This window comes from Staurois parvus, unplaced genomic scaffold, assembly GCF_062004578.1.
Source record: "Staurois parvus isolate SC_StPar_1 unplaced genomic scaffold, SC_StPar_1.0 ptg000113l, whole genome shotgun sequence".
Classification (NCBI taxonomy): Eukaryota; Metazoa; Chordata; class Amphibia; order Anura; family Ranidae; genus Staurois; species Staurois parvus.
In genome coordinates this window covers 1504719-1525860 of record NW_028317909.1, presented here as the reverse complement: position 1 = coordinate 1525860, position 21142 = coordinate 1504719, and the positions used below count along the sequence as shown (strand labels likewise).

At 41.8% G+C, this 21142-nt stretch overlaps 1 protein-coding gene across 4 annotated transcripts in view; it reads left to right on the top strand.

The window, feature by feature from the left end:
• AGAP1 (ArfGAP with GTPase domain, ankyrin repeat and PH domain 1) overlaps positions 1-21142 on the top strand; it is a 334749-nt gene that overhangs the window by 119718 nt on the left and 193889 nt on the right. For all 4 annotated transcript variants that reach the window (XM_089671672.1, XM_089671674.1, XM_089671671.1 and 1 more), the window contains 3 exons: positions 3395-3522; positions 7256-7411; positions 19034-19126. In XM_089671672.1, the coding sequence (XP_089527798.1) occupies positions 3395-3522; positions 7256-7411; positions 19034-19126 (377 nt within the window). The remainder of the gene's footprint in view (positions 1-3394; positions 3523-7255; positions 7412-19033; positions 19127-21142) is intronic.

Sequence of the window (21142 nt, the reverse complement as noted above, 5' to 3'; positions counted from 1 at the left end):
ACCACTGCATCTGACGCTTTGCATTGCACTTGGTGATGTAAGGCTTGGATGCAGCTGCTCGGCCATGGAAACCAATTCCATGAAGCTCTCTAAGCATTATTGTGTGCTAATCTGAAGGCCACACAAAGTTTGGAGGTCTTTAGCTATTGACTCTGCAGACAGTTGGTGACTTCTGTGCATTGTACACTTCAGCATGTGCTGACCCCGCTCTGTCATTTTACGTGGCCTACTGCATTGTGGCTGAATTGCTTTTGTTCCCAGTTGCTTCCACTTTGTTATAATACCACTAACCGTTGACCGTGGAATATTTCACAGATGGACTTATTGCACAGGTGGCAGCCTATCACAGTACCACGCTTGAATTCACTGAGCTCCTGAGAGCGACCCATTCTTTCACAAATGTTTGTAGAAGCAGTCTGCATGCCTAGGTGCTTGATTTATAATATGATAAGCACTGATTAATAATTATGATAAGCGCTGCATTTATTCACTGGTTTATGAGAAGGTTTAGAGGTTTTGCCTTTATGCTAGCTGCTCGCTATATATTTTACCTAGCGCTTGTATACTCATTTCTATTTATTGCTTGATTTCATATCCCTGTGGCCATGGAGGTGATTGGAACACTTGAATCCAATGGTTTGGAGGGGTTTGGCGGTATAATGTGTGTGTGTATTGGAAGTTCAGACAAAAACTATCCAAATAAGGTTGCACCCAAGTATATACTGATTCATACACAGAAAATCTTTGCATATTATTTATATGGATTGTTGTGATTTACCTACTCCCAGCCCTATTCCAAGCTTATTCTATCTAACTCTGTAAGGAAACGATCACTAATCACTATACTTTCTTATTCTGCAACCGCTCCAGTCCGGTCCCAGACTGAGCCGTCAGCGGTGGCTTCTGTGTAGAGCAGAGGCAGCTGACAACAGATGCTCCATAGTAAGTCTATGGGTGATGTCATCTCTTCAATTCCCAGCCGTCTGTTTTCTCACTCTGCACAGAAGTCAATGCTGAAGACCGGACCAGAGCAGCTTCAGAAAAGGAACGTACAGCGATCTTTTCTTTACAGGGTTAGATAGAATAGGCTCAGAATGGGGCTGGGAGTAGGTTTAGGGTTAGATTTTTTTTTTTTTGAGGTTTTGGCTGAACTTATATGTGTGTAATTTATTGTGATCAGCTCAAAAAAAATCGTAATAGTCCATATAAATGCTATCGGAATCCTTTTCTGTATGTGATTCGGAATATACTTGGGTGCAACCTTATTTGTACTATAAATATGCTATTTCCTGCCTAGTAGCGGTTCACAGTAATCTTCTTTCTGCATCTCCCACTCAGGCTGAATTCACACTGACGTTTGCCTGTATGCACATTTCCATCCATTTTAGGCACGTTGCCTTGCATTAATGTGCATTTTAGCGCACTTGCAAAATGCAGGTCAACATACAGATACATAAAACACAATTGTTTTTTTGTAAGTCCTGTTCGCACCACAATGCTGCATAGACCTGCGTTGCATTAAAATGCAACATGTATGCATCTCAACACAACGCAGCATTGCAGTGTTAACAGAACACACCAAACAATGCAAGTCAACACAGATAAAATGGATGGAAATGTACATCCATTTTCCTTGCATTTTAGTGACAAGACAAGAGACCTGAATTTATATCAGTAGTCATTAAACAGTGATGCTATTCCTGTTCCCTCATATAGAAATGACCACTAGAGGGAGAATTTACACAGACAGTATATAAAAATGTTTCTTTGGATTTCATAAAAAAAAACTTAAATATGGGGGAAAAAAATCATCTTTTTTGGAAAAAGCAAGCAGATAAGAAAACATGAAACTCATATCAAAGTCTAGCATCAGAAAAGTGCCATAGTAACAGATCTGGATGTGCACTTACTGAAAAGACATTTTAGTGTCCCTTTAATGCTATGTGTACATACACTGCCAAACCATGATCTGCTTTCCACTGTATATCTGATATTGCTTGGCATGCCATTAACCATTGCCTCCCTGCAATAGGCCTTTTTATAGGTTTACAAAAGGGAATAGTACTGAAACCTTGTGCCTTGGCTTTGACAACCAATCAGGTTCTCTTTGTTGGCTGATTAGAAAATGAAGGAAATATTGGCTTGGCTGCTACAGGCAACCCTTTCATATGACGTACTCCTTTTAGATGTGAGGCTTGGTGTAACTGGTTATTTTTCCTTCAGCATGCTAAACGTTTGTATGCCACAAATCTCACCCTCATAGCTCAACGCCGGGTGATGTAGTCTTATGTTTGCTTGCTTGGCTGCCAGTACATTAACCTCCCTGGAGGTATTCCCGAGTGTAGCTCGGGGTAAAGTTTCAGTACCACAAACAGTAACCCCAAGCTACACTCTTACCATGCTGCGTTACGGGATCTGTTCTTCACTTATCTTGTCCTGCGCTCCCGCAATGTCCCCCCTGCAGTGTCCCTTGTAATGTCCTCTGGCGGATGCCGGCATCCCGCAATGTCCACCCTGCAGTGTCCCTTGTTATGTCCTCTGGCGGATGCCAGCGTCTGTCTTCTGGGTTCCGCCCCCTGCGACGTCGGGACGTACGGGGATAGAACGGTGGGAAATTTGAAAATGACAAAAAGTGACATTCACCAAAAACAACTAAAATCACATAGTAAAACATTACTGTATCAAACCATTTCACATACATTTTGTCCTGTGCCCTGCCTACATTTTTACTGTTCTTTCTCAGTTTCCTTGAAACTGAGAAATGTCCATGGCGTCCAAAAAGCGTCCATTTAGGTCAAAAGCGGTTTTAGAGCAGCTAGAGAACAGCGATAGTAAATTAGAACTACTTGCAGAATTGAGTGATAATGATTCGTGGGGAAATTCGTCATTAGAGACAGAAAACGATTTTTCGACTTTGCTCAGTGATGTGCGAACTTGGCACTATATTTCAAATTTCAGTGTTTTTGGTTTGATTATATTATTGAATTAAATTTATTATTATATTATTATTTTTTATGATTATTTATTAAATTATTATTTATGATTTCGTGTTTCAAATTTTAACATACCCGGAATGTTTACTAAACTCGTGTTTGGACAGATTTTAGTGAGTTATTCCTAAAAATTACAGGCCTACAATAAAAAAAAATACATATTTCCATGCAATAAAATGTACCGCTTTGAGCACAGAAATATGGACATTATCAGACCGCTAGGGAGGTTAAATACAATAACTCTGCACAGAAACTGCATATTAACCCTCTCATTCATCACTTTATTTAACCTATGTGTTCTTCTTTTTATTTTTTCGTCCCATTGCTAATTTCTTTTGCATTTATTTTACATATGTTTCACCTTGAACTGACACAATGTTTTCGTTCTCTTCTGTCTCCAGTGGCCCAGAAGATCGTGGCAACTCGTAAAAAGCAACAGCTTTCCATCGGCCCCTGTAAGTCTCTGCCAAACTCCCCCAGCCACACGTCTGTTTGCTCGGCACAGGTGTCAGCTGTGCATATCAGCCAGGTATGCTCCTTTAAACCCATATACATAAATAATAATTTAAAGTACAAATCTAAACCTTAATGCTTGGATGAGTGTCATGTTTATCTGTATACTAAGGGGGAGTGAGGGATCTACCAGAGGCTGTTGGAATGGCTTATCTCATGGAAACATGATCGATCCAAACATTATTTTTCTTACCTGTCCAGGTGTCATTTCCGCTGGAAGGGTGTCATTTTTAATTGCATGGAAAAGGGGTGACTCTACCAGGGACAGCTTCTCAGGGAAATATGAGCAATCGGAAATTTGTTTTGTCCCACATCTACAGCTTTCACATTCCCTTAGGCTAGGTTCACATATGTGCGGGTGGTGCCGCTGCAGATCCGCACAAAAATCCATGCAGCCGCACCACCCACACAGAAGAATGCGGACCCGCATGCGGGTGCCATTAAATCTAATGGCACACGCCCGCACTGGAAATCGCAACCACACTGGGAACCGAGGTTCCTGTGCGGGCTGCGATTTCCAAAGAAGTGCAGGGACTTCTTCCCTGCGTGTCCCGGGGCATGGGAGTCCATTCAAATGAATGGGCTATTGTGCCCACGCAAAACGCGGCCTGCACAAACGTGAATATGTGAACCAGGGTTTATAGTTAATTGATAGGCATTTGTCTGACCCATAGAAAAGAGATGGTCAGCTGATCCAGCTGAAGAGTTGTGTGTCTCATAAGTATGGATAGGTTAAAGTATGTCCAGCAAAAACCTTTTAGTGTTGCATAGAGCAGGGAAGAATTAGAATCCTTGTCAGGTTTTTACTGATGACACCATTAGAAAGATTTTTCCTCCCTGTAAGATGAGCAATCCTGCTGCTAGTTACAGACTGCTAGTAAGTGATCACTAACCGATCACTTACCTTTTCCCTTGACTCTGCCTACTTGATAGCCAAGCCAGTAAAATGATGTTCTCACTATGAAATTTCATTATTGGAACTGCTTCCTTAGACATGATGATTTTTCTGCTTGTGATGTGTTAGTGGCATTCATTTTTTTTTTTTTTATGGTATTGTAAATTTTCCCTCACTTCTTGCTTGGTGAAATCATTGTCACTGGGACTGTTAGTGAGGAGAAATCTCTCTAACATGGCTCTGGATATCCTTAAAAAGTCTGTGATGATCAAGGATGCATACCTGCATTTTTCCACCTTTCAATTCATCAGTGTTTCCTATGCATTGTTGTGGGTCCCCTGCACTTTCAGTTTGTGGTCCTGCCATTCAACCTCGTTTCTGCACTCATAGTATTCACCAAAGTTTTGACACCTGTACTATCCCTGCTGCGCTTTCAAGGCATCCCTATTGTGAAATAGTTTGAACAATCTCCTGTTGAGGGAGCAGTCAGCCCAGGCATCTGTTGGACAGTAAGCGTTCAGATAGCATTTAGCAATCGGTACTAGAACAGACCGTATTGTTTGAGTTTTTGGGTTTAGTCCTAGTCACAACACAGGCCAGAGTATTACTCAGGAAAAACGTTAAACTCTTCAGTTTCACACTCATGCTTTTTCATCCAGGACACATGCTACTGTCTACTTTTGCACAAGAGTCCTAAAACTGATTGTAGCCTTCTTTGAGGCAATTCCAGTTGTTCACTTTCACTCCAAACCCCACAGTATTCTGTAGTCATGGAATAAGTCGGTCCAGTCCCTGGACAGACTGATTAGCTTGGCACTGAGGAGCAGGTTGTTCCAGTTTTAGGGGCTAAAGAATCCAGCTCTAAAATCAAGGAAACCCCTCCTTCCTGTCTTTTGGAAGATCCACTAGATGGATACCAGCCTGCTGTGCTGGAGAAGAGTTCTGGGCATTCTGTCAGTGCAGGGACTTGTTTGTCAGAGGAATCTCATTTCCCAATCGGTGCCCTGAGCTTTGGGCGACTTGGCTGTCCATGTAGCTTTGGACCATCCTGCTGGAGGGTCACCCAGTCTAGCAATCCTTCCTCGGCTGGCAGTATCTGGACCCTGGGGAGCTGTCCCTTTACTTTGAGGTGTTCCAGAACCTGTATCACAGGTGGAGGATGCTGACTGTGAACCTCCTGGTTAGACAACAAACAGGTTTTTAATCAGGTACAGGGATCCTCCAGTGGCAGCAACAGATGCTCCGGTGGATTGAGTAGATCAGTACACCCTTATCTATGCCTTTTCTGCCCATGAAACCTCTTCCTCGTCTGCTTTCCATGTTCGAGATGGAGGGCATTTTTGTTATCCTTAATTTTCTGGATTGGTCCAGATGAATGTGATACAACCTTGTAAAACTCTTGACAGACGATTGATGGACTCTTCCAGATGTTCAGATTTTCTGCCTCAAGAACTGTCCTGCTTCATGGCCACAAGCTTTAATGGCATGGCTGTTGAAGCCCAGTTTCTGAGAGATAGGGCATCTCTGTATCTGTGATTCCCACAATGTTAAAAGCTAGGAGGTCTACGTCTCACAAGGTCTGTCATTGGATGTGAAAAGCATACTTCACTTGTTAGTCTAGGGGCTTACACCCTAGGATATTCTCCGTGGGACAAAACCTCTCCTTCCTACAGCTGGGTCTGGTCCATCCTTTGGCTCTCAGTGCCACCAAAACTCTGGTTTTTGCTCTGTAGTATGTCATAACTATTGGCCTTCTGTTCCTTAGTTAAGATGTTTATACAGGGAGTCTTGCATGTAGCTTCCCCATTACTTCTTAGGATACCCATTACTTCTTAGGATACCCATAACTTCTTAGGATATGAATCTGGTTCTTCAAACACCACAATTTGAGCTCATTAGAGACATTCCTTTCTCTACTGTCAAGCACAATGTGGTATCCCTTGTAGCCATCACCTCTGAAACGTGATTGTCTGAGCTGGCAGCCTTATCCTGCAAGGAATCTTTTATTGTTTTGCATCGGAATAAGGAAGTGTTGAGGCCCAGGACTTGCTTACTACCTTAAACCAGAATATCACAGCTCCGTTTTTCTGTCCAGGTCGTAATAAGAAAATTTCTCTCCATTCCTTAAATGTGGTTGGGGCTGTGAGCTCTCTTTTGAAAGACTGACTCCTTTTGTCATTATGGATGGTCCCCATAAGGGCATACTACCTTATCATTCCACCATCTCTTGGTTGCTCAGATCGACCATTAGTGAGACTTATGGACTTAAGGACCAGTTTCCACCCTCTCCTGTCAAGGCATGGTTTCCCAGGTTTGCAAGGCTGTCATCTGGTCTTATGTTCACACATTCTCGGAGTTCTACCTGGTGGATGTTCAGGCCTCATCTGATACCAGCTTTGAGCGTAAGATTATTCATGTGGCTTTTTGAGCTGCGGGCATTCCCCAGTACTGTTTTTTTTTTTTTTCTACCTTTAATGTATGTTTTCTCTGTTGCCTACCCCTTATTTGGTCTGCTTGACAGACCGTGATTGATAGAAAGAGTCGACTCTGTGTCTGAGGTCTGTTTGCCAATTGATTTTTTGATGAGGACAGTAGCAATGAGCAGTGATGAACTATATGCAAGCCTAAACCTACATATTTACTGTCTATACAATCAAGTTGATACATATGATACTATAATCATTTGCTTGCTTTTTATACATTATTTTTTTAGGGTTGCTATAATTATTTATTTTTTTTACAGTAACTCCAACTAAAAGAGGCACATTAGCTATATATATAAAATATTTTAAATAGCAGTATGTTTTATGATCCATGCACAACAATATCATGTTTTTCTATGTTCTCTGCACAGACCAGTAACGGAGGAGGCAGTCTAAGTGACTATTCTTCGTCCGTTCCATCTACTCCCAGCACTAGCCAGAAAGAGCTGAGGATTGATGTGCCTCCCACTGCCAGTACTCCAACTCCAGTGCGCAAACAGTCCAAGCGAAGATCCAACCTGTTCACGGTAAGTTCAGATTAGTGTGTGTTTTACTTCTACTCCTGATAGACAATTTCATCTAGTGCACTTTTTTACAGCATTAAAACCTTATTGGGGATGTTAAGTTGACAAACTAATGGAACCACTGTAAAAACTGTAAAAACTTAAAAAAAAAATGCAAAACCATAAAGGATTGAAAAAAAGGGGCAAAACCTCACCAGCACACCAGATCAAGCAAATGTGACATTTCAGGGCCACTAGGGGCCTCTTATTCCCTACCCCTCAGCTCTGTGAATAAGGCAGGCCATACACAGAGTTGCAGGAAAGAAATTTGCTTGATTCCCCCATTAACACAGACATTGACAGGGGAATTCCTGTTGAACCGTCTATGGACAGCTTAGCAGCAGAGTCTGCCATTTTGCCAGCATGTGAGTTAATCCTTTTTTCGTCTGAAGAGGAGAATCTAAGTTATCAATTCACAGTTGTCCTTCAGTGACAAAAACCTCTGAAATTTTAAAGGTTAGGGCCTGCTTACATTAATATGTTGCGGCAATACTTACAGTTTTAATGTATGGCATGTGCGCATTAACAAAGTATACGTGCATACTTGTTTAACATGTGGAATTTGTATATTAAGTTGCCCGTTTATTTTGAATGGGCTGCCAGTACACATGAAAATGGCCTTTTCTTTCAACATGGCACACCACAATGCACAGTTCATATCTGACTGTTGTGATATTTCATTTGTTGCCTTGCTTTACACACTTTATCTCAACACACTTGTGTGAATAGTTCCTAAAGCTGGGGACATATGGGCATTTTTTGCTTGTGAGATAATAATCCATGATTGCCCTGTTATCAATTTCTGGCAATCGTACATTTATAAAAATGGAGTGTAGCGTGTACTAACAATGAATTAATAGTACAATGGATAATTGCACAATGCTCCATATTTTGGTGATGGCTAGCAATTAATCACAGGCAATCATGGGCAATTTTAGTAGTGCTGTTGTAGTAGCAAAAAATCACCCGTATGCACCCTATATCAGTTGAAATTAGTTGTATTTCTTTAGTTTGCTCTGATTGTCACCAGATGGCAGTAGAGATCAAGGCATTTTTTTTCTTTTCCAGGGCTACAGAAATTTGGAATGACAGAGTCCAGCTTTGTTATTTCCACTAAGCATTATAATAGAAGGGCCAGGCTATACAAACTTCATTAAACCAAATTTAAACACCTTTACCTTTGTTTAGCCACTAATTTGGTGGCTGTCTGCTCCTCCAGATTAAAGGTGGGCATACTTGCCATGAGATTGTCACACAGTACATCTAGTTTATCAGAATAGCGTGGGCAAAATTTTACGATTGGGAATGATAGTCTGCTGGAAGCTGGCTTCACAAAGCATATAGAAAATTTACCTCCAAGTTTAGAAGCTTGAACCTCATTCGGGTGTTCACTGGTGTCAAGTACCTCGGCGAGAAGGTCTCTCCCATGGACACAGTGCTATATGAACACATGTAGTGCCCACTAGAGGGTGGAGGATACAAATGTCTTCTGGTCTGTAGTGGATTCTTCATTGTGATCTATAAAGAGCTCACTTAAAGGCTCACTTAAAAAAATAATAATAATAAATGCACATTATTTTGCAAGTAATAAATTGTGCATTTACTATGTTTTTTTCGCAAGCCTACAGAGAATTGCACTCGCGATCAGCAGATCACAGGTAGGTGCAATGCTAGGCTTCTGCAGATTCTCAGTATAGTTGTCTGCTCGTACCTCCCGTATGAAGGGCAAGGAAGTCAATAAACTATAAGAGCACTGCATTGGCAGACAGTAGTTGTAGTTCGTTCATTCACAGAACTCTGTGAATAAATGACTCGGCCATGTGGGCGGAGCCCCACACAACTGTGTTCTTTTTAAATTGTGACTGCAGTTGCGAGGAGAAGATCCCTCGCCTGCTATCATAGCAGGGATCGGAGTGGCACAGGCAGGTGGTCTTTGGTAATGTGTTACAACCTAAATATGGGTGTTACGATACCAAAGGTAAATTTATCCTTTAAGCTAACCTTATACACTACTCAAAAAAATTAAAGGAACACTTTTCAATCAGAATATAGCATCAGGTCAATTAAACTCCTGAGATATTGATCTGGTCAGTTAAGTAGCAGAGGGGGTTGTTCATCAGTTTCAGCTGCTTTGGTGCTAATGAATTCACAACAGGTGCACTAGATGGCCAACACAAGACGACCCTCTAAACAGGAATGGTTTTACAGGTGGAGGCCACTGACATTTTTTTACCTACTCATCTTTTCTGACTGTTTTTCACTAGGTTTGCAGTTTGCTAGGGTCACTGTCACTACTGGTAGAATGAGGCAATACCTGGACCCTTCAGAGGTTGCACAGGCAGTCCCAACTCCTCCAAGATGGCACATCAATACACGCCATTGCCAAAAGGTTTGCTGTGTCTCTCAGGAACATGGAGGAGATTCCAGGAGACAGGCAGTCACTCTAGGAGAGCTGGACAGGGCCGTAGAAAGTCCTTAACCCATCAGGAGGACCAGCATCTGCTTCTTTGTGCAAGGAGGAACAGGATGAACACTGCCCGAACCCTACAAAATTACCTCCAGCAGGCCACTGGTGAGAATGTCTCTGACCAAACAATCAGAAACAGACCTCATGAGGGTGGCCTGAGGGCCCGATGTCCTCCAGTGGGCCCTGTGCTCACTGCCCAGCACCATAGAGCTCAATTGGCATTTGCAATTGAACACCAGAATTGGCAGTTCCACTACTGGCGCCCTGTGCTTTTTCAGATGAGAGCAGGTTCACCCTGAGAACATGTGACAGACATGAAAGGGGCTGGAGAATCCGTGGAGAACATTATGCTGCCTGTAACATTGTTCAGCATGACCGTTTTGGTGGTGGGTCAGTGATGGTCTGGGGAAGCATATCCATGGAGGGATGCACTGACCTCTACAGGCTAGACCAGGGGTGGGCAAACTTTTTGACTTGAGGGCCGCAATGGGTTCATATATTGGACCCGGGGGCCGGACCAAGAGTAGATGAATGATATGTATGTGTCATCCATAGTAAGCATAGTAATTAATTCCCCATATAGTAATTCATCCCCCATATAGTAATTCATCCCCCATATAGTAATTCATCCCCCATAGTAATTCATCCCCCATAGTAATTCATCCCCCATATAGTAATTCATCCCCCATATAGTAATTCATCCCCCATATAGTAATTCATCCCCCATATAGTAATTCATCCCCCATAGTAATTCATCCCCCATAGTAATTCATCCCCCATATAGTAATTCATCCCCCATAGTAATTCATCCCCCATAGTAATTCACCCCCCATATAGTAATTCATCCCATATAGTAATTCATCCCCCATAGTAATTCATCCCCCATATAGTAATTCATCCCCCATAGTAATCCATCCCCCATATAGTAATTCATCCCCCCTATAGTAATTCATTCCCCATAGTAATTCATCCCCCATAGTAATTCATCCCCCCTATAGTAATTCATTCCCCCTATAGTAATTCATTCCCCATATTAATTCATCCCCCATATTAAGTCCCCAAGTCCCCCCTGTGTCAATTCACTTACCTTTGCTCCGCGCGTTCATCTCGCCGTGTTCCCGAGCCGTTCCGGTGTAGCATGAAAATCTGTCTCCTATGAGGATCTGTCCCCCTCGACGTATCTGCGCATGTGCCAGTTTCAGACATTAGCAGCCGATCGGCACATGCGCAGATACGTCGAGGGGGACAGATCCTCATAGGAGACAGATTTTCATGCTACACCGGTCTTCATGGCGGACTGTGAGAGGAGCCTAGCGGGAGCCTAGCTCCGCGGGCCGGATTAAAAGGTCCGCCGGGCCGTATACGGCCCGCGGGCCGTAGTTTGCCCATTGCTGGGCTAGACAATAGCACCCTGACTGCCATTGGTTATTGGTTTGAAATCCTTGGACCCATTGTCAGACCCTACGCTGGTGCAGTGGGTCCTGTGTTCTTCCTGGTGCATGACAATGCCTGGCCTCAAGTGATGAGCGTGTGCAGGCAGTTCCTGGAGGATGAAGCAATTGGAATAAATCAAATAGATTCCTTCCACACTAAACATTATGGAAGGAGAAATCTCTCCTGCCAACTATTGTATTATGACAGCTGTCAGAATACCTGAACAGTGGTTAAATTGAATGGATGCAGTCACTGTTTGTTGAGCCAGGTGGTGCCAATAGGGCCTAACGTGGCTTGTATTTCAGCCAAATTAGCAAGAATTGACTGATTTTCAAGCCATCTATGGAAACCTTTTAGGCCACCAATAGACATCAGAGAGCTGTACATACATGATCCACAGAGGGACCGTTTGCTTAGTAGTACATTCTTATTATGATGGAAAAGGAAGGAGATGAACAACGCTGGCAGGTGCTGGTCACCTAGCTTACATCAAAGGAAATTGCAGCATTTAGGGCAGGGTTTCTAGGGCAGGTAGCTGAGCAGGGTCAAAGGCTCCCCATAGACATGAAATCCTTGTCACATCAGCCTAATGTCCTCTCACGTCTGTATACCTTTGAGGTGTGTGTGAACGGGCTTTTGTTTATATTAAATGAGTTTTGAATTCTCATACAAATTTATGGGAATGTAAAACTAGCTAAACATAGGTTGAAGTTTAGGAGGTCAAATACTCCTGCCAATGGGTTCTGAATGATCTCAGAAGTGTCTCATCAACACAAGCTGAAAACACATTGACAGTGGCTCTTAGGCTGGTGACAACTGTAGCCTGGATGCTAAGCCAAGGTAAGCCTGTCATGTGTTTAAGTTCAATATACAATCTGATTTTACAAGCTTCTTAAGATCTAATATCAACTTTTATTGCAAAGACCATCCTGAATTGAAAGTGAATGTATTGTTTAGGTGTGTCCTCATAGTCAATCATTTTGGTAAATCGAAAAGTGAGTGTACAATCAAATTGTATAGTGTATGGCAACCTTTAAGGGTTTAAGGCAGTAGTGAAGACCCAGCTAGAGATTGATTCTTGTCCTTTCCTATCGAAAACTTAAAAATCCATTTTAAACAGAATTGCTCCTAAAACCCTTAATTCATAGGACCCTGCCTCTAATTTGTTTTGTTGGTCAACCCTGTAACAAGAAGACTAGAATTGTCCATTCTATATTACACAGCTTTTTTTCTTAATGATCACCAGAGCACCAACTCAGATTATTCTTAAATTATATTTTGCTGAACAAATTGAAATGGAAAAAAAATAGATAGACATTAAAGTGGTTGTAAAGGCTCAAGAGTTTTTATCTTCATGCATTCTATGCATGAAGGTAAAAGACCTTCTCTGTGCAGCAGCCTCCCCTAATAGTCAACCAAGCCCCCTCTCGATCCAGCAACTGGAGCGCACTGGAGTCTAGCCTATCCTGGCACTCCCTCTCCTCATTGGCTGAGACAGCAGTGGGAGCTGTTGGCTCTCACTGCTGTCAATCACAGCCAGTGAGCCAATGGTAAGAGAGAGGGGGTGGGGCGGAGTCACGGCTCCATGTGTGGCTGGACACACGGAGCAGCGGCTGGAGAGTGTACATGCTTGGGTGCCCCCATAGCAAGCTGCTTGCTGTGGAGGCACCCGACAGCAGGGAGTAGCCAGGAGCGCCAGTGGGGTACCCAAGAAGAGGAGGATTGGGACTGCTCTGTGCAAAACCACTGCACACAGCAGGTAAATATAGACATGTTTGTTATTTTTTTTTCTTTTAATATTTAAGCCTTTAGAATCACTTTAAAGAACTTTCTTTAACTGGTAAGGAGCAGAAAGAAAAAAGGGGGATTAATTTCCTCTTTAAGGAGATATTGGCAACAAATTTTTACTTGCCTTTTGATATTTAAAATATATGTATAGCCAAAACAATTACTTTGGGTAGAGTAGGTAATATTTAAATCCCTTGCCATTTTATGCTGTGCTTATAATCAAAATATGCAAAATATGCAATCGAGCGCTAATTAAAAATAGATATAAATATATAGTAGCTACTAGCACTCATGGTGTAGGCAACAAAACCAATGCAAACATGTATATATAAAAGTGCAGCACTATAAATGCACAATCTGTATATTAGTAATGGTGCAGTAATAAATATAAAATATTTTTTGTTAGGTCACTTTGTATAATCAAATGTGTATATATAAAGAAGAAAAAAGTGCCTAACAGTGCAGTCAAGTGAATCAAGTAATGTCCGTAATATTATTGAATATCAATCAGCAAATATCAATTGATAATAGTCCTATCAATCAAATGCAATGTATCAAAGTGCAAAGTGCATGCCACCACCTTTACACTCACCAGAGAGTAAACATTAATAGGCATCTGTTTAAGCCTGTCACATCTGGAGGTGAAGAGGCAGCCAAGGGGTTAACCCTACTGCTTCATCCAAAAGAAAGTGGGGAGGATGTCCCTTGTCCTGGGAAAGATAGCTCAACCACAGGAGCCAGAAATGCTAATATAGTGTAGTATTTATTGTTGTTATGTAAATTGTATCACATGTCAGCAATGCAGGCTCCATCCGACACGTTTTGTGCGACAGCACGTCCTCGGGTACGCACGAAACGCATCGGGTTGAGCCTGCATTGCTGATGTCACACAGCCGCTGCCGAGGAACGTTGCGGTGGCCATCTTGGTATTTGTTTTACACTGTTTGGCATTTTATTCTTCCTTATATATACACCTTTTGATTATACAAAGTGACCTAACAAAAAATATTTTTTATATTTATTACTTCACCATATATATATATATATATATATATATATATATATATATATATATATATATATATATATATAAAATACTGTGCTGTTTGCATCCCATAGGGGAAATTTGCCTTCAATTCTTGTCCCATAGACTCAACAACAAGTGAGAAGAAATCTCTCTAAATGAGGGAAATTCCTCTCTTAGACAGTTGTCACTGAAAGTGACCCTATTGGAAGAATTCCCCAGACCTCTTATTCTGGTGACAACTGTAAAATTCTGGCTTTATCATCCCTTTCTGTTTCAGTGACCAAGATAAAAAGAGAGGGTGAATCTCCCCAGGGGGACACAGACAGCAATAAAAATCTAACCAAGAAAAAAGTGGTAATACACTGCCCCACTTAAAACTTTGGCTATAGATAAACTTTATAAGCTGGCCCATATTTGATATTGTATTTGATCAAGGGCTTAGAGAATTTTAACAATCACTGCTATAGTATAAAGCATTTGAAAGATCAACTTTGATTTTTGGAATTCAGAAATCTATAGCAACTAATCACCTCTTCTGTAACTGTTGCCTCTGCCATACTGAATTGACCCCCTTTGTGTATTCTACCTTCATTATTGGCAGCACAGTGACTAAATGGTTAGCACTTCTGCCTGGCACTACTGAGGTCATTGGTTCGAATCCCAACCATAACACCACCTGGAGTTTGCATGTTCTCCCTGTGCTTGTATGGGTTTCCTCTGGGTACTCCAGTTTCCTCCCACACTCCAAAGACATGCTGGTAGGTGAATTGGCTCCTGTCTAAATTGGCCCTAGTATGTGTATGCATGAATGTAAGTTAGGAACCTTAGATTTTACGCTCCTTGACGGTTAGGGACTGATGTGAATGTATAATATATATGTAAAGCGATGCGTAAATTGACGGCTCTATATAAGTACCTGAAATAAAAATAAAATAAATAAATGATCAGTGATGTCACCATTCCCTTAGTGAACTGATAGGCTGCACATATTGGTTCAGCTGACAAAATGGTTGTCTCCCGTGTGCAGGTGACAAGTGAGCTGCAATCATAATGATGTATTTATTTTTCTGTCTTCAGCATTAACAAACACCCTGTGTTCTTCAGCATCAGCGCTTTTTCAGCAGGATTTAACAAACCTGCTATGCTGTTTTGCATATATCCCAGATTAAAGAAAGTGCAATTAAAGTTACTGATTTATTCCCATCACAAATCTGTATGCAGTATGTGTTGTATGCTGGTAACAGACTGAGCCCTGATTTGTTAAAACTGTCCCAAATCCTGAATGGTATTTAAATGGTAGAGGGGGCTAGAAAAGTTGTAGAATTCGTTTAATCTGATTGCTAGGTAATTGTAGTGTAAAAAGTTTTAAAGAATACAATTATATTTTCTGTGTTCAGTCAGGCTGACACTTCTCACCAATGGAAGCTAAATTACTAGAGAAGACCGCCTTAAACTTGTTTTGTTTACAGCCTGAATGTCCACCCAACACTGAGTTTTAGATAGTGGAGGAATGATTTGAACCCCTATCAGGTTTTAACTGCTGTCTGGATCTACATTTTAGGAGATTTTCCCTCACTTTTTGTCTTGGTGACAGCCATTTCCCCAGACTGAGGTAAATCTTTAATAAGAACGTTGACCGCAATAAACAGCTGACAGGGGTTCTAGACTTTCCTCACTCTACTAAAAAGAAAAAAAAAATTCTGTCAGTGTTGCTGTTGGAGATTTAAAGGATAAGTTGGCCTTAAAAAATATTAAATGCACATATTTAGAGTAAAAAATGCATTTTTTTTTTTTCAGGAGTCTGCAGAGCATTGCACTCTTGATCAATGGATCGTAGGTGCAATGTCAGGCTCCTGCATTCTCTTCCTGCAGCTCTAAGCCCATACCTACGTACAGGCTGTCCATTTCAGAGCTGCAGGAAGAGCAAATGCACTATGAGGGCACCCAGCAGTGCCCCCATAGTCCATTGAAACCTGCAAGCTGTCTGCTGTGGTGGCAGATGGGGCTTGTACTTCATTCATTCATTCATTCCTGTGATGGGATATTTGACAGTGGGTGTGGAAGAACAACATCCCCCCTCCTCCCTGCTGTCATGGGGGAAGAGGGGTGTTCTTCCACACTTGCTGTCACTTTTCCTGTCAAAGGAATAAATGAATGAAATACAAGTTCTCTGTGTCACTGTGTGAAGTACTGTATGGTGACAGGGATAACATATTGGCCTGCTTTATTCTCATTTTTGTCTTGGTGAAGCCATTGTCACCAGGACAAGTGAGAGAAAATCTCTGTAACTGCAGCCCTGATTAGCTTTAATATTTCCGACATGGAATGAACCAACCTATTTACAACTTAAAGTGGAACTGCACTGCATCTGAGCATCACAAACCAAAAATGCTATTTAATTCATTTTTAATGTTCAAAGCAAACTCGCTCATCCATCCATGTCTCCATACTTTATTTTGCTGAGAAATCTTATTGAAAAACACTTCTTGGCATTTCTGGCTTTGGCCATCTTGAGAGAGGGTAGATGATTTATGTAGCAGCCACTTCCTGGAATCCATCTGCCCTTAGCTCAGGCATCAGCTGAGCTGAGAACTCACCCCTCCTCTCCTGAAGACTCCTGGAATGTATGACATCATTTGTCTAGGCATGACAACTAGAAAGTAACTGAAGAAAAAGCTATTTAAAACAAGTAAATATGATATACTTTCCTATCTGTTTACTAATGCTAGCAGCATAAGGATTAGAAATAGTACATATTGATTGAGAGAGTGAAGTTCCACTTTTTTTTTTTTTTTTCAAAGAAATATTTATTTGGTTTTATCAAAAATAAAATATAACAGAGATCACTTGCACGTTGAAATGATACAAAACAGTCATACAAAGAATAGTTGTACAGATAACGTGAATCAAAGAGGCAGGAAAAGTTCCACTTTAATGTTGGATTGTGTTGCCACACCCACATTAACTAGTGCTGCATTGAAGCTGCCCATTGACAACACAGCAGTGTGGGTGCATTTACTACTACTGTGTTAATACATTGAGATAAATAGGTACAAAGTAGCAGATTTCTGGATATCATAGTACACTCTGTGTATATCCACCCAAAACTGCATTAGCCACTTTATATGTGATTTGGGCCAAGCAATGGTGTCATTATCTCCTTTCTGAAGAAGATGGCAAGCGTTATTGCCATGGCCAAAAATGTTTAGACAATCTTTGAATGGTTGCCTGCCTATTTAAATTCTGGATAGTTAATAACTGTGCACAGGTTCAATTTATTAAGATGCCCATAAACATTAGGCAAGTCTTATGGAATTCATTATGCTGACGCATTTGTTCGACTAGTGGTAAGTCTTTCTCAGTCAAATTTCATTGCAGATGCTGATTAAAAACATATCTGCTCCAAAACTGATTATCATGGCTTGAGTTCATTGAGTGTTTCTTTCCATGAGTCTTCTCTTCACGTGAATGCCATGATCACATGTCACATGATCCATCAAGCAGAGTGTGCCTAAGCATATTAGGGTTGAAATCGGATAGTGTCCAAGTTTGTCAGTACTGGCATTGGCTAACAAAAAGATCATCTGAAGGAATTGTCAGTAAATGGTCCTCAAGTAACAGCTGATCTTTCTCCAATGTCTGTGCCAACTAATACATTATTAAGCCCATCCCCCTGATCAAAAATGTCCTGCCTACAAGGTCCTTGATAGTTGGGAACTAAAAATAAGCAACTGATCACAATTGGTTCCTATTAAAAGCAGTAAAACTAGCCATAGCTTATCATTTATCTATTGCCCACTCCTAGGTTATAAAGCAGTTAGGACAAAGTCATATGCCTGCAGGCATACTAAGGCTGGCCATAGACGGGCCGTTTATCGGCCGAATTGTCAGCCGATAAATGAAAAATCGGTCGTTGCCGATGCTGCCACCAAAGTCCACGAAAAATGGCCGTTTTTCGTGGATTTTCCAGCATGACCGATAAAAATAAACGAGAAGATCCGCAAAAAACGGCCGACAGGCTGGCCCCACTAACGGCGTGAATATCGGCCGATTTTTAGTGCGGACGAAAATTCGGCCGATAAACGACCCGTCTATGGCCTGCCTGAGTGTTGCCCTATTATCAGAAAATTAAAAGACAGAGTTTTATTCATAACATCCAGATCCCATCATCTTGTACGAAAGTTGTTGCTTTTTTATTCATAACATCCAGATCCCATCATCTTGTACGAAAGTTGTTGCTTTTTTATTCATAACATCCAGATCCCATCATCTTGTACGAAAGTTGTTGCTTATAGGAACCTATCAGTCTAATTTTTCTTATATTGTTTAAAAAATAAAAGCTGTTATCTGGCCCATTCAGATTGTAGTATGAGAAGAGTCCTGAAAATCACATTGTGGTTTCTGGATTTGTCAGCTGGCACACATAAACATACGGCTGGAATCAGCAGGACTGATCTGTCAATGGATACTTTTCTTTTCTCTCTTGGCCCTGAGAATGGGCTATCATTTTTAGCATCCAATTGTGTATAAAGCTTTTGAAAAAAATATACTCTCAGTAAATTACCTGCAAAGTGGAAAATGGAGTGAATCAGCATCCAACTTTTAATGAACGATGGAATTATTCTAGGTGTTCAGTACCTTCCCTTTGCCAGTAAAGGGTAAATTAATAGTCTGCTGACTGAAGAGCAGTCTCACGGTAAGACATTATTTTTCTGCAGAAGCTTGCAATCTAACCTTGCTGTTCTAATTTCTGTGTCCACAGCAGATTAAATGAAGCAGACTGCTGTGGCGGGGGGCGGGAGGCGCGCCTGGAGAGCGGACGCTCTGTGTTTGTGGAGGTTTTAACGGGATGTGAACTTTTGCTTTTCAGTCTCGAAAAGGGAGCGACCCAGACAAAGATAAGAAAGGTCTAGAGAGCAGAGCAGACAGCATCGGCAGCGGGCGAGCAATACCAATTAAACAGGTAAGCTTCCTCCCTGCCTCCGCCTCCCTCCGCCAGGCTCCAGTGTGTAATTAGAGGAGCCCACGCTCGGGGTCTCGTCTCCGAGCCCCCCGCTCTCTGCACTGCGTTTGATGCCCCCCTCCCTGAATGTGGAAGAGTTGCTCACTTGACATCAATTAGGCACGAATCCTGCGCACATTAAAATGGGATCATTAGGATAAAGAGGTGGTGTGAGAGGGGGAGGGGATCTGCCATGTGACAACAGGCCCTAATGAAGTGAGCTGTTCAGGGGGAGGCAGCCAGGCCCAGGCAGCTTCAAAGTGACGCCTTTGTGCAGAATGCTTTGATTGGGCCTCTCTGCGCCTGTCTGCTGGGGGATTCGGAGCCCCCCTCTGATAACCACGTACCGGCTTGATTTGGCTGGTAATCTGAGCCCCCCTCTGACGGCCGACGGGCAATTAGCCACACTGAACGTGTCAGCTGCAAGACCCTGTTTGTAATTTGCTAATGAAGTACTTGTACCTTTTGATTAGGTTCAGTTTCATTTAGGCCTCCATTACCCGAGTGAGCGTTTACAGCCCTAATGAACGGGCTTAATTAATCCTTTCTGGTGACGCTTAGGGAAAAGGGGGGCGAGGTAGAGTCAGCAGGAGCTGCGGCTTGGAAACGTTAGCCCATAAGAGGCCGTTAGTAGCCTAACGAGGAGGAAATGCTTTGGTGTGAATCCAGATTGCAAGCAAGAGCCCTATAACGAGGCTGGGAACACATATACAACTTGTGATTCCTGCCTCGGCAGACATCAGGGAGTCTTTGAGGGTTGTACAATAGTTTTGCTTTTTGTTGTATAGGTTTATGCTGCTGTGTAGATGACCATTGAGTATCAAAACATGCCAAGCTTTTCAAGTCAATAAGTTGGTAAGAGGCATTTTATAATGCAAGGTATAATCCTACTTCCAGATATGTTTCAAGCTTCCAAGCATGTTTATACAGACTCCTGCCATCTTCTTCCTGTGTTTTCCTCTTTCCTTCTTCAAAGCACATATTACTGAAAGAGTACACTGCCCTGTTTGTTCCGTTATTGCTTAATAAGTGACGTTGTGTAAATGACTAGGATGAAGCCTGAGCACGTCACTGAACCCTTTTCATATATACAACAATGACGCCATTTATTTAGTAATACTAAAGCTGGCCATATATGTATAGTTTTCTTTCATTCAGCCTGCAATCTGAACTAAAGAAATCCAACAGATTTCTCCATCCACGCTAACAGCTTAGATGGACAAATCTCCCACTGCAGCCATCAAGTTCCAACAGTTGGTGATACCTGCTCCTTCGATTCTTTTCAGTCAAAGGATATTGGGCAGAGTGGTGCCGCCAGGGCCACCCAAATTCACTCGTATGGCCAGTGTAAAATAGAGAAGGAGGATATTGCCCCTAGAACCGGTAATAATCGTAGCCTCAGTTTCCCATAAGATTACAAGTAACGCTCCGTTCATAATATTCTGGTGCGATGGAGCAAGCGTGATCCCCTATGTGACGTTTAGGGCAGCTGATTTATTTCAATGAGCTGCCCTATGTGAGAGGAAAGCACAAAAAGGTGAAAAATCGTGCACCAAAACACATGGTACTGCGGTACAATGCCCTTTGCAACATGTTTGCAAGATGTGCAGGAGATGTCATTAAGGATTAATGACACCACTGCACATCTGCAGAGGGGCAGCATGTTTTGTGCGCTGCATGAAAGTGTGCAATTTTGCGTGTGTCCCCTCAATACACCAGTGTGAACTAAACCTAAAAGCTGGTCCTCTGAGCATTTTTTTTATTCTGTGTATTTACATTATTTATTTTGCCTTCATGTGAATGTTACTTTGTTAAAATATAAATACATGTATATTTAAACACACCAACTTGCACATACACGCACCTTGTAATGTGAATGTATTATTTAGAGTCCCTTTCCTCTCCCATATTGTGCTTCTCTTGGCTATGGAAAGCCGTACATACAGAACACTTGATTGCAGTGGGAGGTAGAGGTTC